Raw genomic sequence first — 21,295 nt, 5'->3', positions numbered from 1 at the left:
TCAGGGCAAAGCAATGGTCTCATAGAAAAATCTAGTCCTTGATAGGACCTACAAAAGGTATTAGCAAATGTGTGCAACTGAACCTACTGTACAGATGCCGTATCTTAATTTGATCATCCTGTTGTTACAGGAATTTTCCTGCACCGCAGGAAATGCAAACTTGTAGTGTATTCAAGGTTTAAAAAGGTTTGTGAAGTTTGTAATTTCCACTTAAATATTTCAGACTTGATTTCCCCTAACGAAAAATGTATCGACCCCTACAACAAAACAAAAAACATTAATTATAATCCACATTACAATTCACATGTACTGTTGCTTCAGGATTATTTTCCTGCTGTAGCAAACTGGCTCAAATTAAGATATGGTATCTGTACATAYCCAGGACTAAAGTTATTATTTATTGCTGAACGGTTGAAATAGTGGGAAAAATACATCTTAAAACAACCAAAAGGTGTGTATTGTATCAGTTTTTCCTGTCAAACACAGAAATTAGACAAATACAGCAAGTCAATGTGTTCCACCCACATGCTTTGCACCTGCTCTCAGATAGTGTAGAGAGACAAGAGAAGGAAGTCCCCAAAGAGCTTTGCCTGTCTTAAAGCTGAAAGCCATTCAGGGTAAAGAGAGGAATACATTACTGGGTGGTTGACTGCCATTGACCTCAATGTCTTATTCGTACAATGGTATAGACCATAGCTAAAATATGTACATTTCAGAGTAGTCGCTTTTTATCAGCTACAGCAGGTGCAATTGCTTTTCATAACCTGATCCATTACGGCGTTCCCGGCCTTGAATTAAATAACGTATACAACTACAACCTACAAATAGGGATTTGTGAAGGATCTGATTCAAAGGCTATTACAGAATTTGGTGTTAACCTTTTAGATAGCGATGTAAATCATTACTGCTCAAGTAATGTTTTAAATGCTTCAGTAAAATACTTAAACTGCAGTAAGATGTTACTACATCTGCTATTGTAACCTGTGTATCTGCTATCACCAACTGCACGATGCAAAACACTGGAAGCAGCTGTTCTTGAGTAAACATTGTTAAATCACATTMATCTTTCTAGGTCAGTGCATCTACTCCCTATAGCCAGGGGCCATTATCTGGAAGAACAAACACGGCATTAAAGGCCCTTTCTATATAAACCAGTTATATGGTGGTCGTCTTACTGTGAAAACAGTGGGATAGCAAAACCGATACCGCTTTAAACAGATAGTTCTAAACAGACCATGGGAGGATTTATGTCACTTTTTCCTGTAAAATCAGCTAGCTTGATTTAGGATCTAAAAGCACCAGATACTGTAGAAATGTTTCACAAATACAACTATAGGATAAAACGTTCTCCCTATTAGTACACACAGTGTTTGACACAAGMCTCTGTTTCATTTAGCTTCTCTCAAGAGAGTCAAACTACAGTATCCCTCATACATACTGACACAGTACATAAAACGCAACGTTAGTGGACTAGCATTCTGTACATCAAGCTGCCTCACGCTAGAGAAGCAGGAGATAGGCTCCTGCCCTATGGGCTACACTGGCTCGGGAAAAGGCTACCTACTTCTACAGTGATTCCATTCCTTCGTTCCATTTCAATCCTTCAAAATGGCGTCATTGGCACCTTAACCAGCTGAGCACCAACAGTGTCAGGGCAATATTTCTCCAAAGTAATTGAGAAGCCATTCGAGACTGGCAGTCTCTCTGCGGGTCTTTCCTTTGGTATCGTCTGAGAGTACTGATGCCTAATTGATCAGACATTAACCATCCCTTGCAATCACAGCAGGCCGTAATGGCAGCCCATTACGACAGTGGGCATGTACACAGCTTCAGAAGCCGGGATATTTTAGCCTCCGTTCACACAGAGTAAGCCCAGCAGGGGGGCAGCCATTTTGGCAGACAGCTCTTTGTGGAGCAGCACCGCTCTGTGGATTCTCTTTGGAAGGTCGGCTGCTTTGGCTTGTAGAACAGAGTGCCAATGGTCAGAGCCAATTGTCTAAGCAGGGGCTCTATGCTGCTACTCTAGCTTTTTGTTGTACTCTGGTGGGTAGGAATTTGTTTTATAAAGCCCAGGTGAGAGGTTATTTTTTCACTGAAGTTCTGTGAAATTTTTGAAGTAAGTTTATTTTTAATAAGGAGCTGAAGGTAGCCAGTTTTGAGAAGTTCAGGGAATTTTTTGGCACAGGTTGTTGGACATTTAAAAAAGTACAGTCGCTAGAGAGCTGATGCTTTTGTAAGGTAAACAGTGTCCCCAGCACTCATGACCGAAGACCGGTCCTAGAGAGTTCCAGCAAGCCTGAGGGGCACTAACTACTAACTAATGTTATGGCTTCAACAGGAGGAGGGTGGCAAGGTGACATGGGAACTGAAGCCAAGTGTGGGAGGAAAATGGTGGTGGAATGAGTGATGGGTGTGGTGCCACTGTGTGACAGCGGTGAGGAGAGTTCCAGAACAGGTGTGTAAAGGACTGAGAGGACGTGGGAGTGGGCGGCCTAAGTGACCCTGATGACTGTCCCTTCACCTCACATCATGGCCAACACTCTGTCATGTGCACTTCACTGCCTGGACATCCTTTGCGGAAACGCTGTATGCCGACAGTACAACAGTAGAGTGAGTGTTCTTCTCACAGCTGTAACAAAAATGTGTGCTCCTTATGCAACATGAGTTACATAAAGGCAGGATGAAGCGCTCAGACATTTTCAAACACACAGAGATGACAATAGACATGGAAGCAGAGACAGAAGCCTGAGAAGTGTACAGCATGTAAAACAACAGAACAAAACACATTTTTACTCACTGTACTGTACAATAATTCAATTGAGTTGGCGGAGCAAAAAGCTAGTTTGACACAGGCACTACTGTTCTGTAATACTATTTATCAGACGTTAGTTAAGGCCAGAGCTATATATTTAGAGAATTAGGCCAACGTTTAGAGTTTTTAATACTGTTCTAATTCGAGACATTTAGTTATGTAGCATTGTTCCCTATGTAATGTTAATGGGGAGAAAACATGGCTGCTATAGAATGTTGAAATGTGATGTAAATGCATCATCAATCAATCAATCAAGTTTATTTTATATAGCCCTTCGTACATCAGCTAATATCTCGAAGTGCTGTACAGAAACCCAGCCTAAAACCCCAAACAGCAAGCAATGCAGGTGTAGAAGCACGGTGGCTAGGAAAAACTCCCTAGAAAGGCCAAAACCTAGGAAGAAACCTAGAGAGGAACCAGGCTATGAGGGGTGGCCAGTCCTCTGCATAATGCAGAAACCGCATAAGCCCAACTCTCTAAATACACTGCTCAGATTAAGGCACGCTAGGTGTTCTAAAGTGTACACCTCGTCAAATGAAGTGTTCCCTGTCAGGCGCTAGTCTATTACCTTTGCTCAATCTCACAGAGCACTCCAGGTGTCACAGACCTGTCTGTACCTCTTCTTTGCCCTCTCTGACCCCTACATCTGGTGCTTGTCTCAATCCACCAGGATGCTGTTTGTCTGTCTGTTTGCCATTCCAGATGGTCAATATGTCATTCCACACACTCTGAACAGCAGGGAGTAACTCATCAAAATGATCCACTTTAATGGAGAGAGAGCACAGGAACTTTGGCGAGAAATTGAAAGGTGAAGTTCAGTTAAGAACTTGCCTCCGATTGACAACTGAGAATTAAGAAGTTACCTCAGTTGACCTGAGAAGTTGATGGCCTAGAAGCGAAACCCCAAATTTTCTGTTGAGGAAGATAAACAAAAATAAACTGCTCATCAGTCAGAGGCACATTAAGGGCAACCTTWGTAGATTAGATTGTAGATYACCTTTATTTAACCAGGTAGGCCAGTTGAGAACAAGTTCTCATTTACAACTGCGACCTGGCCAAGATAAAGCAAAGCAGTACGACAAAAAACAAATCTATATACAGTGTGTGCAATGTTTTGACTGGCTCAGTATTCAGACAAAAAAAAACGAACATAAATGACAAACCTCATTATCTTGCTCTCTCCACGCTCATTTTCGGCTATTGTGGGACAGAAGACTGGAATATTAAATGCACTCACCTTCAGTCTCATGAAGGAACCGTTGTTGTCCACAACTGCCCACCAGCTCATACTTGCTTTTCTCYTCTGGCTGAAAGACACAGTACACAATAAGTAACATGCTTGTTTAGAAGGGGTGGCTTACATCAAACTAAGTCAAGCCTGAGGCTGTAGTTAATTACAAAGAATTCAGTCCAACTTGAATAAAAATATATATTTCAACAACAGACTAAAACCCAGACTTAAAGATGATCTCTACTCAACAGTTCAATTGACTAATTGGAGTGTACGGAAATCTTACAGGCTTGTCTACTTAAGCTGAAAGGAGCATGTAGCTTGAAGTGTCTCTTGTTCTTATTGAGGCTTATTCATGCCTTTTCTTCTGAGTCCATTGTTCTGGGGGTTTTGCTACAGTCTTTGGTGTGAAAACATGATGGAAAAGTGCAGGCTCAATGCTTCCTGTCAGACTGAAGCGTAAGAGATCCTGACTTAGGTAGTAAAGCTCTTACACAATGTGTTCTGTCTGTTCTGCTCCATAGCTGCCAAACAGTGTGTTACACTGACTTGCTTGACACACCCACATAATCCTCCCAAAAATAACTGTCACTTTATTTTAATGAACTGTTCTTAAAGATGCACTCTCAAACCTTTGTATAATTTCAGCCAGTAAATTTGAAAGTGGCTCTCACGAGCCAAAATGGGTCACTGTTTTTTTTGTGTACTACATCATCCAACTGTGTACTACATAATACAACGGTGTACTACATAATCCATTTTGTGTGATATGTTACAAATGTAGCAATTCGTATATCATACGAATTTTGCAATTTGTGCGATATGCTACACATCTCTTGTGCTTAAGATCCCAGAGTGCATCTTTAAGATGAGAAGGACTGTCACTTAAGACCACCATTGTGTATAAGAGCAGTACTGACACATCACATAAACATTGTTGACATTCATCAATGTTTGTTCCACTCATGTTAAATGCTAGGGTCGCAAAGAAATGGCAGACTGCAAATGTCTGGATAAATTATGAAAAATCTCTAAACAACCCAAAGTGTTCTAAGTAACTATGCAATATCTTGTAATCTTTGCTGTTACTATCTCAAAAAATAAAGTATTTCCCTTTTTTTCCATAGACATTTGGCCTCACAGGTGTTTCCTTTTAAGTTTGGACCATAGTAATAAAAACAATTGAAGGATGTGAGTGTGATGATCGTAAGAGGAGTGAGGAATCCCATTCATAAACCTCCTACCTCTGAACTCTTCTCCAATGCCCGGCTATCCATAGTATCATACTCAACTTTGCTCCTCTCCTCCTTACTTTTCAGCTTCTTGTCTGGTGGCGAGAGGAAAATAAAGTGTGTTTGAGATGTGCAACTACACATCCGACTCCTATTACACTGCAGTAAAGCCTGTGAGAAAAATATCCCTATATCAGGTTTTCCTTTTTGTCTACTATAGATGTAGGATCTTAATTTGAGCCAGTTTGCTACAGCTAGAAAATAATCCTTCAGCAACAGGAAATGTGAATTATTACATGCATTATAATTAATGGACCTTTTTGTAGGGGTTGATACATTTTTCGTAAGGGAAAATCAAGTCTTAAAATTCAAAGTGGAAATTACAAACTTCAGGAGCCTTTTTAAACCTCAAATGCACAACTTTTACACTACACTTTTTACATTTCCAAATTAAGATCCTACATCTGTACATGCTGTGAACTAATGCAGTCAAAGAAGCGGTGTCTCTTGGTGCCCAAACATGTAACCTGTCTGATCTAGGATAGGAAACGATTGGGGACGATGATTGCAGGGGATTGATTAATCAACGTCTTACAAGACCGCAACATGTCAGAGGACAGGATATACTTTAGCATTACATTGTCTGGAGCTCCCTAGTGTGGTTGGGATAAGTGCTGTATTACTCATGGGGATGGCTCTGTTACGAGCACAGCAGCCAACACAGTGGCCCAGATGTCATTTCCAGTACAAATGGAAACCTCCACAAAACCACATTGTCTAAATAACGGTCAGCGTAATGCTATACAATCTGGGGTCATGCTGGACAAATATGACAATGGTCTATTTAGTTAGTAATTTTCTTGTTTACCATCACAGTAATGTAAAATKATATTGCTTCTTATAACATTCTGTTTCTTCCTGCAGCAACTGGTTGAGATTCTCTGCATCTCTCCCAACTGTCTAAGCAGCTCAATCGCAAAATCAATGCAGCATGTAGAAACATGGAGAGGCATCGACACCTTAACAAGGGGAGGAGAAATAGTCCAGGAAATACAGAAAATAAAAGACCTTAGTCAAGGAGAACAGGGAAAGAAGTGAATAAACGGAGGGAGGAATGCATGAAGGAAGAGGCAGGCTTTGTCTGTTACCATGGAGTTCAGTCAATAAAGAGTGGAGGAAATCGGAAGGGGAGCGCTCTCTTACCTTCAACGGAACTGAATGACCTTTCACCTCCACACATGGAAGGCCTCCATCTTGTAATTTAGGGTCCAGCAGTTGCACTTCAATGGGCTTCTCTTCTTTAGGTGTCCCTTCACAGTCCACACCGTTCTCCAAGCAAGGCCCAGAGGGTAGTGGCTGTCCAAAACATACACCACTGTGGTGAATCTGACCAACCTATAGGACAACGCTGTTCCCGGGCAATGCTGGTGTCACCCTAGTGGGCGAATAGCACTCCTCCCCGTTCTTGCACTTGAAGCAGTTTTCGTAAAATGATAGTCCCCTTGTCTTCCCCCTTATGGCCTTGTCATGTCGAGTTCAGATCACGCAAAGGTCTGCAGGTGGTAACAAGTTCTTGGGACGTAAGCTCAGCAGAGGCCGTTGACTCATACAGATTCAGTGTGTTTGTCTTTTTACATGGCTCTCCGGTTGTGCTGCGGGTGCCTAATAGCTCAGCTGAGAGCTGCTGGTTCCTCTTTCAGCCTCTTCAGCTTCTCAGAGCTGTGATTGATCACTGAGGCAGGTGAGGGCGWGGTCTCGATAACCTCAGTCCATAGGTTCTGTGCTTGCAGCTCAACGCATATCTAGTTATACAGGTTCTGTACATCGGTTTAATAATTCATGGGATTCATTAATAAGAACAAACTACTTATCTAAACATGCTGCAAAATAAACAAGTCTGAAAATAAATTCATGCTTGGACAGAGATATTAAAGGCATATAATAGCATCGGTGTGCATACACACGCACACAGCCAGTGGAACAGACTTACCTGTTATGGCTGGCATTGTTGAGCCCGCTGTGTAGGAGAGCGGGTTCCCCTGTGAGAAAATAAGGAAAGAGAATATCTTCAATAATTCAGACTAGATGAAAAAGTTCCTTTCACACAATATTTTCTCTTTTTGTGCCAGTCTTTCAACTAATATAACTAGGGCATTGTCTTTATGTAAAAACATGAGAGCCACTATGGCTTGCTCACATAGAGTTACAATGACTTATTGGAACCTAGGGGCGCTTAATGGTCTTTGTTTTCCTAGCTGAGGTTGAGTATCACAACGATGTTGATAGATGTGCACTCACACAATGCTTTATCCAATAGGACCGGTGCTGGGCAGCTAACAGAGGAATTATTGTACTGTAAGGCTGGACCTTTACGGCACTCATAGGGAATATCTTTCAAAGTGACCGAAGACTACACTAAAGACAAGTCAGAGGAATCAACAGAACTATGCCTTTTTTGTTTTCTACAAAGGTCATCAGAAATTAACCTTGATAAAGCAATATGGGATTATTAATATCTAAATGCACCACCAGCAGAGGGAGCTCTAGGTTTAAAAGATCAATAAAGTCACATACTGTATACGGGGCAGAAAAAAACATGAACATCATTTGAAGTTGTTTCATCAGAGAGTGAAACAGACTCCCTTCGAAGAAAGAAGAGCAATTTGGTTTAAGATGTTTGAAATTCTTATGGTCTGAATTTTTCTTCATTAATTTTCTTTTTAACCGCACTCAACGAGCTGTATAAGGCCATAAGCAAACAAGAAAATGCGCATCCAGCAGCGCTCCTAGTGGTCGGGTACTTTAATGCAGGCAAACTTAAATCCGTTTTACCTAATTTCTACCAGCATGTRCAACCAGAGGGAAAACAACTATAGACCAGCTTTACTCCACACACAGAGACTCATACAAAGCTCTCACTCACTCTCCATTTGGTAAATCTGACCATAATTCTATCCTCCTGATTCCTGCTTACAAGCAAAAACGAAAGCAGGAAGTAGCAGTGATTCGCTAAATGAGCTAAATGCCTTTTATGAGCTAAATGCCTTTTATGCTTGCGTCGAGGCAAGCAACACTGAAGCATGCATGAGAGCACCAGCTGTTCCAGACGACTGTGTAATCATGCTCTCCGTAGCAAGACCTTTAAACAGGTCAACATTCACAAAGCCGCGGGGCCAGACGGATTACCAGGACGTGTACTCAAAGCATGCGCGGATCAACTGGCAAGTGTCTTCACTGACATTTTCAACCTCTCCCTGACCGGTTCTGTAACCTTACCATGGTCAACACCAAGTTCTATCATACGTCCCTGTCGCACAAGAAAGCGAAGGTAACCTGCTCTAACTGATTACCATCCCTTGCACTCTACGTCGGAAGACATAAGTGCTTTGAAGGCTGGTCATGGCATCATATCAACACCCATTAATCCCTCGGAAACCCTTAGCAGCCCACCCCAATTGTGTACTACTCAACCAACAATTCCAACAGATGACGCCATCTCAATACGCACTCCATCACTGTCTTTTTCCACCTGGCACAAAGACAGACAGCTAATGTAGAATGCTGCATATCATTGACTACAGCCCTAGCATATTCAACACCCAATCAAGACCCACAAACAGCTCATTCCCAAGCTAAGACCCTGATCTAAACAAAGTCCCTCTGCATACTGAACATGTTGGACCTTTCCACTGCACGTGGCGCACCGCCCCACAGTTCACGGTAAAGGTACCGCAACCAAACACACCTCTGGCCACACCTGAGCCTCCAAACTACTCGAGGCCCCTCAGGGGTTGCTGCTTAGTATCCTCCTCCTTTACTCCCTCAGTCACCCTACGACTGTTGCTTGGCAAGCACAACTCCAAAACCATCATTAGACACAACACGTGGTAGCCTGTATCACCACATTGATGAGACAGCCTTATAGGGAAGACGGCTCAGCAAACCTTCGCTAGATACTGTCGTGCCAGCAGACAACATAACCCTCTCCGCTCAATGTGAGCAAGACAAAGAGCGGCCGACACAGGCCTCCCTATTAACATCAATGGGCTGTAAGTGGAGGGGTCGATCGCAGCATTTCAAAGTTCCTTTGGTGTCATCAAAATCATCTCAAAGCGAACATCCGTTCCATGGTCCACAACACCAAGACAGTCAGGCTTGATGTAAGAGGGTCACCGACAACACCCTTTTCCCATCAGAGAACTGAAAAATTGCTCATGGTCCTCAGATCTCAAAAAAGTATCATACACTGCCACCATTGAGAGCATCCTAGCCGGTTGGCATCAATCTGCCCTGGGTTACTCAACCTGCTCGCGCATCTGACCCGTAAGCGCTGCTAAGAGGGTAGTGCGTACGGCCCCAGTAACTCACTCGGGCCTAAGCCTTCTTGACCTCATCCAGTGACCTATATACTTAGACAGAGAAACCCCAAGAATTGCTCAAGACTCCATGATCACCTAAGTCAATAGCTCGTTCTCCTGCTACTCCACACAAGTGTACCGGAGCAACCAAGTCTAGGACCAAAACCAAGGCTCGTCTTAACATGCTCTTACCCCCAAGCCATAAAATGCAGATCAAATTAATCAAATGCCACCCGGACTATATCAACATTGACCCCCCCCCCCCCCCCCTTTGTTTGTACACTGCTGCTACTCGCTGTTTATTATCTATGCATAGTCACTTTACAAATTACCTCGACTAACATGTACACCCGCACACTGACTCTGTACTGGTACCCCCTGTACATAGCCTCGTTATTGTTATGTAATTTTCTTGTGTCACTTTTTAATTTGATTTGATTGTTTTACTTTAGTTTATTTAGTAAATATTTTCTTAACTCTATTTCTTGAACTGCATTGGTTAAGGGCTTGTAAGTATGCTTGTAAGCATTTCACGGTAAGGTCTACAGCTGTTGTATTCGGCGCATGAGACAAATAACATTTATTTGATTTAATATAATCAAAAGCACTGCTTAATAAAATAGGTATATTTTTGATTAACAAAAAATGCCTACAATCAGCTATTCTATTCGACTGACAATTTTTTTGAAAATATTTTGATCTAATCAAAAGTCTCATGCTCTGTGTATGAATAATCCCTCTTTCAAAGTATATAAGCATGAGGTTTTACGTTGTAAATCACTTGTAAATGAGATTATTCAAAGATCAAACTGAAGGGTTATCGTTTCTTGTGGTTCCATAACAAGCCAAGAAAGCGGAATGAAAAAAAGTTTGTAAAAAGAAAATAAGTAAAAATCAATTCCCTGCACTTGGATGACCTCAAAGAGAGAGAAGATGGTCAATACAGCCGTTTTTATCTCAATATGAAATAATTTCTGGGTAACAATCAAGTACCTTACTGTGATTGTTTTCAATTAAAACTGTCAAAAATAAACAAAAATAGCTTCTTAGCAAAGAGCAATTTCTCAAGCAAGAATTTTGCTTGGATTGTGTCTGGGAGTTGTCTAAATGGGTAGGGGAAAACTGAAAAATAGCTGTTATTGGCAGAACAGTTTGGAACCCTCTTTCTTATTGGTCTATTAACTAATTTACCGTCTGGTGATGTCACCAGGCAGGCTAAAACGCCATCCCACCAAAAACAAGCTGACATTTCAGGTCTTCAAACAGCTCTTACACTAAAAYKGTATTATCATCCAGGCTCATAGTGTGGAAATATATATAAAACACAGGATAATAACGTTTTTGACTACACTGGGCCTTTAAAAAGCCCAAGACAACCCAGAATGGTAGTACAAACTCAAGATGGAGGCCCATTTAGAAGAGCAGTAACTATTGTGACACAGATGCTCTTATAAACACMCTTTCTACAGAGATGGGGGTGTTTAATCGACCATGAACAACATCTACACACAGAAGAGCATTTCCTGACCTTATTGAGTGAGAGGACAGCTGATATCTCAAATGCCTAGTAGAGTCAGTGTTGGGGAAGCTACTCTGAAAATATAGTTTACCAAGCTACCTACTCCTTCACACTGGAAGAAGTTACGCTATACTAAATTACACTCAAGAAAAATATAGTTTACTAAAGTTACTTTGAAACTTTGAAACAAAATACTTTGTGAAAAAATATCATATCTAAATCTGAAATGTCATAGACTACAAATTGCAGGAACAGATTGCTCTGGAGTCAGATGTTAACAGAATGTGTGACTTTGCCTGTTAAACACAGAAAGTGAGAATTAGGCACACAAAAAGCRTTTCAAGTGACAGGTCTGATGTTGAAAAAGAAAGGAAATTATTGCCTATTTCACCTATGTATTATTTTCTTGGTAGTGTTTAGTTCAGTAGTTAGTTAAACCGCTACATGGCTAGAAAGTTGTTAACTACTGAAAACACTACCAAGATTGGAATTTAGTTCAACTACCACCAAGCTACTGGAAATTGTAGTTCAATTACTAGTTGAACTACATGTAGTTCACTACTCCCCAACACTGAGTAGAGTGCAGACAGACAGGCAGACAGACAGGCAGCAAGATTATTCATGTTCCAACACCAATTGCTGTGAGATAGATTTCACACAAAGGGATGCATTGACAACTATAGCCGGCAACAGATGATACCAAGATGACAAGGGTTTACTCACAGTCGAACAAGCTGTTATAAAGTGAAGTCTAATCAAAAGCAGCTGACAGTATTTTTGTACTTTGGTAGTTGGTACTCATGAGAAAAACAAAGCAACTCTGAAGAAACTAAACATTTTGGCACAAACTGTGTCACTTTGATGATAATAACAGTGAGACGAACCAGTGGAATACAGTCAATAGGATTAAGATAAACATGTTTTTCTTTTTTAACACTTTTCATCCATAGATTAATAAAAGTGACCAGGGGAGCATCTCAATTGTATTTCCTTGATTCCTTGTGTCCTCTCAAAACACATTGGAGTAGAGGATCCTAAGTTTCTCCAATAAGTTTTGAGAAGGAAGCGAGGAGAGAGGACACAAGGAATAAAGAAGATTCACCCCAGCTTTCTGTACCTTGAATCCTCCACAGGTGGGGCAGATAGTGAGGAGGGTTTTGGAGGCAGTGGGTTGGGAACTACTGCAGACCTGACAGGACTCTGGGTGTTGACTGTCACTAGGGGGCGCCACCCTTCTTTTACTCTCCTCAGACTGGCTCTGCAGGAGCTCTGTGGTGGACCGCCTGGCAACATTGTCCGAGAGACCCCTGAGAGGAGCATCTTTCCCCCCCTGTGATGACTCACATAATGGGGGTGAACTGGCCACCTGGTCTATAGGTGTTGTGGAGGTATCCTGCCCCCTGGCCCCTCCTGTTCCCCCCTGCAGTAGAGTTTGGGGGCTGTCATAGATGTACCTCAGTGAGGTGGGTACCTGGTACTCATGTCCTGGCGCATGGGGACAGGTACAGGGGGCCAGGTCTAGAGACAGGTGAGGGGGCAGGCTGAGCAGGGAGCCAAAGTCGTCCCCCCCAGGGCCAATGTCCAGGCTACCCACGTAGGAGGAGAAACTCCCAGAGTAGGAGGAGTGGCTTCCTGTGGCGATGCCGCTGTCGGACGAGCTCTGGCGACCAATCTCCTGCAGCTGCCGGGACCGAGGGATCTTGGCTACTACACGGGCTCCACCCACCTGGCTGGCGGACGGTTTCTCCTTGGCTTGTAACTGGCCAATGATGGTCTCTGTGCGGGCAGAGCTTGTTGTGACAGGCTCAGTCCAAATGGCCAGCCGGCTGCCGATGATGGAGTCTGATTGGCTGGTGTCGGAGGTGTGAGAGGAGCCTGATATGCTGCAGTCATCTCCCGCCACAGACAGACCATATGTGGAGGAACCTGCCAAAACAACATACRAAAACGCATTATTTATTCTTTAAAAACAAAATGATTACTTATATACCGTATCTACACAACACATTGAGGCACTACATCAAAAAAACATATCAGATTATCCAAAATAAGTTTCCTCAGTCAATTGTCTGACTGGTATTCACAGCCATAATACTCACAATTAATCAACAACATAATAAATATGACGCTATAGAAACGTACTTTAAAAAATGTTTTATTTAGAAGGTTTATTTAGAAGGCTACTTTAAAGCAACAAGCACCATTACTGGGAATGCATAATTTTCCATGGATTAGTCATGGAGAATAATAACACTAACACTAGTACACGTTACATATGTTAGAGGGGTGGTAGTTCCTGAAGTTTGTTTAAAGTGAAAGGAAGTGAGGTCTGTTTATGAAACTAAAGGTTGGTGTTTTCCTAGTGTTGTCGAGGGAAGATAAATGGTGGAGTGGCTGTGGAGGTTGGTGGAGATATTAAATTGGAGGACGGGCTCATTGTAATGGCTGGAATAGAATAAACGAAGAGATACAGCACCTGTGCTGCTCTGGTGAGACAGCATGGTGAGTCGTTTCTCCAACTCCTGGGCCTCATGGTTCACCCTCTTCTCAGAGTAGGCCTGGCTAGTGACAGCGTTGGTGTCTGTCAGAGTGAAACACACAACAGTGTTAATTTTATTTTACCTGTATTTTACCAGGAGTCAACAGTCAACAAAAATACGTAGTATCAATAACACAYTAATACAATGATGAACTGAGCTGCAGGATAGGAAAGAAACTGCTTAGGGAAGTCACCATGAGGCTGGTGATTTAAAACAACAAGAGTTCAATGTTTCTAACTTCTATTGACTCTTATCTAATCAAGGTATATTAGTGTTTTATTTTTCATTCATCTTTTTTTAATTACTTTTTCTTGCAATTTGATATTACAGAGTATTTAGTGTAAACAGTTGATAAAAAAAGTATAATTAAATACATTTTTTATCCCACTTTGTAACACAATAAAATGTGAAGAAATCCAAGCGGGTGTAGTCTTTCTATATGCACTTTAGGCCTACGTTAACCTGATTTTAACACTGAAAAGGCTTTTTCTAAATTAAATTAAAATATCCATGTGACATTGTTACATATACCATGACATTTCGAGTTATTAATTTAATAAAACAACWAACTTTTCTATGTAGTTTTTATGGCGTGATGGTGCACCCCATAAAAAGACTGGTAGCCGTCACATGTGTAGCTTGTTGTTTATGCTGGCCAATCAAAGTGGCAGAGGCACAACATGTAGCAAGTGGAGTGAGAGTTCACTAATGCAATGCAAGATGGAATAAAATTACGGATTTAAAAGTTAGCGAAATGAGAAGGAGTAGGCTACAACGAGTAACCAACAGGTAGGCTGTTGTTTTATCTGAATGGGCTTGATGAGAAAGAACAACATGTGACTTCAATTTGCCTAGATAGCTAGCTTCTCTGGGCTACATTTACATTAACATTTTATTCATTTAGCAGACACTCTTATCCAGAGCGACTTAAGGTTAGTGCATTCATCTTAAGGTAGCTAGGTGGGACAACCACATATCACAGTCATAGTAAGTAAATTATTCCTCAATAAAGTAGCTGTCAGAGCTAGTAAGGGGGTCAAAAAAGTCAAGTGTGAGTGTTAGTTCACGAAAGGTGGGGGGGATCGGAGTGAGAAGGAGATGCGAGGCTGGGTGCTGTGGGATTATTTAAGATACTCTTTGAAGAGGTAGGATTTCAGTTGTTTTCCGAAGATAGGCAGGGTCTCTGCTGTCCTAGCTTCAGGGGAAAGCTGGTTCCACCATTGGGCTGCCARAACAGAGAAGAGCTTGGACCGGGCTGGATAAAACAGAAAGGTATTACCTGAACGTTCTCTATAAGAACACTAATTTCTGTTTTCGGTTGCAAAACATTTTGCTACGGTGTGCCCTCTATCTGTGAGGGTGAGAACGCTAGGCCTTCAGAGGGCTAATAGAGAACAGAGTCACATGGGAACACCTTGCTGTTTATGCAACACTACATGTGTTTATTAATAGCACTGCTTGCCACGTGGCATCTGTGGTACACGCGACGGATTGTTAATACCGCGGCCAGGATCTTATATAAGTTACCTTAGTCCTAACYCAAAATCAGCTGTTATTGCTAARTTACATTGATTTCCTGGTCAACCCATATTTTTGAAAGGGTGCTTCCCAAGGGTCATTGTCATTTTGGTTGTGCAAWWAGAGTGCAAAATGACATACAAATGGCAAAGGACTACCACAAKAATTTCAATATGTTATCTAGCTGTTAATGAATGGACTGTAATAGCTGACATCTGCTTCAGCTTCTTGTTAACAACCGTGTTCCCTTGCACGAGAAGGGACAGTGGTGTTTACAGWAGAGTAAGGAGACTAGACACACAGATTGAGAGAGAGAGAGAGGGGGAGAGAGAGTATAATTACTCAAGAAAGAGGGGAAGACAGAGGAAGGAACAGATTGAAGGGGAGAGAGGGAGAAAATAACACAACGAGATGGAGGACGGCAATGAGAGAGAAAGAGAGAGAGGAACAGAGTGTATGTACACAGAGTGTGTGTGTGAGAGAGAGGCACCGAGTGTGTGATGGTGGGGGGGTACAGGGGACACTGGAATCATGGGGATGAGGTTACACACATGCTCAGAGTGATTAGAAGGGTTTGGTGCGCTCTGTTTGTGTGAACTGTGACTTTGACCCCCCCGCTTTCCCTCTGACATCGTCTCCTGTATTTATTCTACTACGCACTACAATAATAGAAAATTAGTTCAAGGCCTGATTGGGCGAGGGGGATGTGTGAACCCAGGAATACCCACACGGCAAATTGACCAGTGTTACCTAGTGTTGATTTTCAGTCTAACATTTCTAGTGTTAATTCAGCTGTTTAATTAACTCTGTAAGTGTTAAATTAGCACTCATTGGTGTAAAATAACTTCAGTGTTGGTGTTAATAACCAGTGTTAAACCAAAACCACACCCCTCATTAACATATTTCCCATTATGTTTCTTTCAGTGTCTATGTTTTGTATGTATATTGATTGATTAAATACATTTTATGCTAGTCAAATATAAATAACATAAATTATTCTAAACTAATCTTAATCCACTTATTGCACCTGTTAATGAAATGATTGTTCCAGTTCAGTTGCAAAAGGTCCAAGTAACAGATTGATTAGTTTAGAATAATTTATGTTATTTATATTTGACTAGCATAAAATGATTTAATCAATCAATATACAGTGGGAGAACAAGTATTTGATACACTGACAATTTTGCAGGTTTCCTACTTACAAAGCATGTAGAGGTCTGTCATTTTATCATAGGTACACTTCAACTGTGAGAGAAGGAATCTAAACAAAAATCCAGAAAATCACATTGTATGATTTTTAAGTAATTAATTTGCATTTTATTGCATGACATAAGTATTTGATACATCAGAAAAGCAGAACTGAATATTTGGTACAGAAACCTTAGTTGCAATTACAGAGATCATACGTTTCCTGTAGTTCTTGACCAGGTTTGCACCACACTGCCAGCAGGGATTTTGGCCCACTCCTCCATACAGGACCTTCTCCAGATCCTTCAGGTTCGGGGCTGTCGCTGGGCAATACGGACTTTCGGCTCCCTCCAAAGATTTTCTATTGGGTTCAGGTCTGGAGACTGGCTAGGCCACTCCAGGACCTTGAGATGCTTTTTACGGAGCACTCCTTAGTTGCCCTGGCTGTGTGTTTCGGGTCGTTGTCATGCTGGAAGACCCAGCCACGACCCATCTTCAATGCTCTTACTGAGGGAAGGAGGTTGTTGGTCAAGATCTCGCGATACATGGCCCCATCCATCTCCCCTCAATACGGTGCAGTCGTCCTGTCCCCTTTGCAGAAAAGCATCCCCAAAGAATGATGTTTCCACCTCCATGCTTCACGGTTGGGATGGTGTTCTTGGGGTTGTACTCATCCTTCTTTTTTCCTCCAAACACGGCGAGTGGAGTTTAGACCAAAAAGCTCTATTTTGTCTCATCAGACCATATGACCTTCTCCCATTCCTCCTCTGGATCATCCAGATGGTCATTGGCAAACTTCAGACGGGCCTGGACATGCGCTGGCTTGAGCAGGGGGACCTTGCGTGCGCTGCAGGATTTTAATCCATGACGGCGTGTGTGTTACTAATGGTTTTCTTTGAGACTGTGGTCCCAGCTCTCTTCAGGTCATTGACCAGGTCCTGCCGTGTAGTTCTGGGCTGATCCCTCACATTCCTCATGATCATTGATGCCCCACGAGGTGAGATCTTGCATGGAGCCCCAGACCGAGGGTGATTGACCGTCATCTTGAACTTCTTCCATTTTCTAATAATTGTGCCAACAGTTGTTGCCTCTCACCAAGCTGCTTGCTATTGTCCTGTAGCCCATCCCAGCCTTGTACAGGTCTACAATTTATCCTGATGTCCTTACACAGCTCTCTGGTCTTGGCCATTGTGGAGAGGTTGGAGTCTGTTTTGATTGAGTGTGTGGACAGGTGTCTTTTATACAGGTAATGAGTTCAAACAGGTGCAGTTAATACAGGTAATGAGTGGAGAACAGGAGGGCTTCTTAAAGAAAAACTAACAGGTCTGTGACAGCCGGAATTCTTACTGGTTGGTAGGTGATCAAATACTTATGTCATGCAATAAAATGCTAATTAATTACTTAAAAATCATACAATGTGATTTTCTGGATTTTTTGTTTTAGATTCCGTCTCTCACAGTTGAAGTGTACCTATGATAAAAATGACAGACCTCTACATGCTTTGTAAGTAGGAAAACCTGCAAAATTGTCAGTGTATCAAATACTTGTTCTCCCCACTGTACATACAAAACATAGACACTGAAAGAAACATAATGGGAAATATGTTAAGAGGGGTGTGGTTTTGGTTTAACACTGGTTATTAACACAACACTGAAGTTATTTTACACCAATGAGTGCTAATTTAACACTTACAGAGTTAATTAAACAGCTGAATTAACACTAGAAATGTTAGACTGAAAATCAACACTAGGTAACACTGGTCAATTTGCCGTGTGGGTATTCCTGGGTTCACACATCCCCTCGCCCAATCAGGCCTTGAACTAATTTTCTATTATTGTAGTGCGTAGTAGAATAAATACAGGAGACGATGTCAGAGGGAAAGCGGGGGGTCAAAGTCACAGTTCACACAAACAGAGCGCACCAAACCCTTCTAATCACTCTGAGCATGTGTGTAACCTCATCCCCATGATTCCAGTGTCCCCTGTACCCCCCCACCATCACACACTCGGTGCCTCTCTCTCACACACACACTCTGTGTACATACACTCTGTTCCTCTCTCTCTTTCTCTCTCATTGCCGTCCTCCATCTCGTTGTGTTATTTTCTCCCTCTCTCCCCTTCAATCTGTTCCTTCCTCTGTCTTCCCCTCTTTCTTGAGTAATTATACTCTCTCTCCCCTCTCTCTCTCTCTCAATCTGTGTGTCTAGTCTCCTTACTCTTCTGTAAACACCACTGTCCCTTCTCGTGCAAGGGAACGGTTGTTAACAAGAAGCTGAAGCAGATGTCAGCTATTACAGTCCATTCATTAACAGCTAGATAACATATTGAAATTTTGTGGTAGTCCTTTGCCATTTGTATGTCATTTTGCACCTTATTGCACAACCAAAATGACAATGACCCTTGGGAAGCACCCTTTCAAAAATATGGGTTGACCAGGAAATCAATGTAATTAGCAATAACAGCTGATTTTGAGTTAGGACTAAGGTAACTTATATAAGATCCTGGCCGGGTAATTAACAATCCGTCGCGTGTACCACAGATGCCACGTGGCAAGCAGTGCTATTAATAAACACATGTAGTGTTGCATAAACAGCAAGGTGTTCCCATGTGACTCTGTCTCTATTAGCCCTCTGAAGGCCTAGCGTTCTCACCCTCACAGATAGAGGGCACACCCTAGCAAAATGTTTTGCAACCGAAAACAGAAATTAGTGTTCTTATAGAGAACGTTCAGGTAATACCTTTCTGTTTTATCCAGCCCGGTCCAAGCTCTTCTCTGTTTGGCAGCCCAATGGTGGAACCAGCTTTCCCCTGAAGCTAGGACCGCAGAGACCCTGCCTATCTTCGGAAAACAACTGAAATCCTACCTCTTCAAGAGTATCTTAAATAATCCCACAGCACCCAGCCTCGCATCTCCTTCTCACTCCGACCCCCCCACCTTTCGTGAACTAACACTCACACTTGACTTTTTTGACCCCCTTACTACTCTGAAAGCTACTTTATTGAGGAATAATTTACTTACTATGACTGTGATATGTGGTTGTCCACCTAGCTACCTTAAGATGAATGCACTAACCTTAAGTCGCTCTGATAAGAGTGTCTGCTTAATGAATAAAGAATGTAAATGTAGCCCAGAGAAGCTAGCTACTAGGCAAATTGAGTCACATGTTGTTCTTTCTCATCAACCCATTCAGATAAAACAACAGCCTACCTGTTGGTTACTCGTTGTAGCCTACTCCTTCTCATTTCGCTAACTTTTAAATCCGTAATTTTATTCCATCTTGCATTGCATTAGTGAACTCTCACTCCACTTGCTACATGTTGTGCCTCTGCCACTTTGATTGGCCAGCATAAACAACAAGCTACACATGTGACGGCTACCAGTCTTTTTATGGGGTGCACCATCACGCCATAAAAACTACATAGAAAAGTTTGTTGTTTTATTAAATTAATAACTCGAAATGTCATGGTATATGTAACAATGTCACATGGATATTTAATTTAATTTAGAAAAAGCCTTTTCAGTGTTAAAATCAGGTTAACGTAGGCCTAAAGTGCATATAGAAAGACTACACCCGCTTGGATTTCTTCACATTTTATTGTGTACAAAGTGGGATAAAAATTTATTAATTATACTTTTTTATCAACTGTTACACTAAATACTCTGTAATATCAAATTGCAAGAAAAAGTAATAAAAAAAGATGAATGAAAAATAAAACACTAATATACCTTGATTAGATAAGAGTCAATAGAAGTTAGAAACCCCTTTAGCAGTGATTAAGCTGTGAGTCTTTTGGGGTAAGTCTCGTAAGAGCTTTGCACACATGGACTGTGCAATATTTGCTCATTAATCTTTTCAAAATTCTTCAAGCTCTGTAAAAGTGTTGGGGGATCATGGATAGAACAGCAATCTTCAAGTCTTGCCATATATTTTGCAAGCATATTTAAGTCAAAACTGTCCACTCAGGAACGTTCACTGTCTTCTTGGTAAGCAACTCCAGTGTAGATTTGGCTTTGTGTTTGTAGGTTATTGTCCTGCTGAAAGGTGAATTCCTCTCCCAGTGTCTGGTTGTAAAGCAGTGTTCTTTTGCGGTATTACCTTAAGTTGCCTTGTTGACTGAAAACACATTTCTATTTGCAGCAACGACTGGGGGAGGAGGATGGGGATGAATTGAGCCAATTGGAAGCTGGGGATGAAACGTTTTGCATATTTTTATTCTGTATACTTTTATTCTACTTTTCTCTCTGCTTTTTAGGTCATTATTGTGGAGTCACTACAATGTTGTTGATCCATCTCAATTTTCTCTCATCTCAAAGCCATTGAACTCTGTTGTTTTAAAATCACCAATGGCCTCATGGTGACTTCCCTAAGCAGTTTCTTTCCTATCCTGCAGCTCAGTTCATCATTGTATTTAATGTGTTATTGATACTACGTATTTTTGTTGACTGTTGACTCCTGGCTAAAAATACAGGTAAAAAATAAAATTAACACTGTTGTGTGTTTCACTCTGACAGACACCAACGCTGTCACTAGCCAGGCCTACTCTGAGAAGAGGGTGAACCATGAGGCCCAGGAGTTGGAGAAACGACTCACCATTCTGGTCTCACCAGAGCAGCACAGGTGCTGTATCTCTTCGTTTATTCTATTCCAGCCATACAATGAGCCCGTCCTTCCAATTTAATATTCTCCACCAACCTCCACAGCCACTCCACCATTTATCTTCCCTCGACAAACATAGGAAAACACCAACCCTTTAGTTTCATAAACAGACCTCACTTCCTTTTCACTTTAAACAAACTTCAGGAACTACCACCCTCTAAATATGAACGTGTACTAGTGTTTAGTGTTATTATTCTCCATGACTAATCCATGGAAAATTATGCATTCCCAGTAATGGTG

The 21,295-nt window shown here is 41.7% G+C and overlaps 1 protein-coding gene across 1 annotated transcript in view; it reads right to left on the bottom strand.

Annotated features, from left to right (window-relative positions):
• LOC111954800 (protein Dok-7-like) overlaps window positions 1–21,295 on the bottom strand; it is a 44,267-nt gene that overhangs the window by 7,875 nt on the left and 15,097 nt on the right. Inside the window, exons 6-10 of the mRNA XM_023974714.2 lie at window positions 13,629–13,733; window positions 12,270–13,078; window positions 7,266–7,314; window positions 5,288–5,370; window positions 4,050–4,119 (exon numbers count right to left, since the gene is read on the bottom strand). Of these exons, the coding sequence (XP_023830482.1) occupies window positions 4,050–4,119; window positions 5,288–5,370; window positions 7,266–7,314; window positions 12,270–13,078; window positions 13,629–13,733 (1,116 nt within the window). The remainder of the gene's footprint in view (window positions 1–4,049; window positions 4,120–5,287; window positions 5,371–7,265; window positions 7,315–12,269; window positions 13,079–13,628; window positions 13,734–21,295) is intronic.

This window comes from Salvelinus sp. IW2-2015, linkage group LG3, assembly GCF_002910315.2.
Source record: "Salvelinus sp. IW2-2015 linkage group LG3, ASM291031v2, whole genome shotgun sequence".
In the NCBI taxonomy this organism is placed as follows: Eukaryota; Metazoa; Chordata; class Actinopteri; order Salmoniformes; family Salmonidae; genus Salvelinus; species Salvelinus sp. IW2-2015.
Note: the sequence above shows the minus strand (reverse complement) of the source record. Positions and strands in the feature narration are given on the sequence as shown.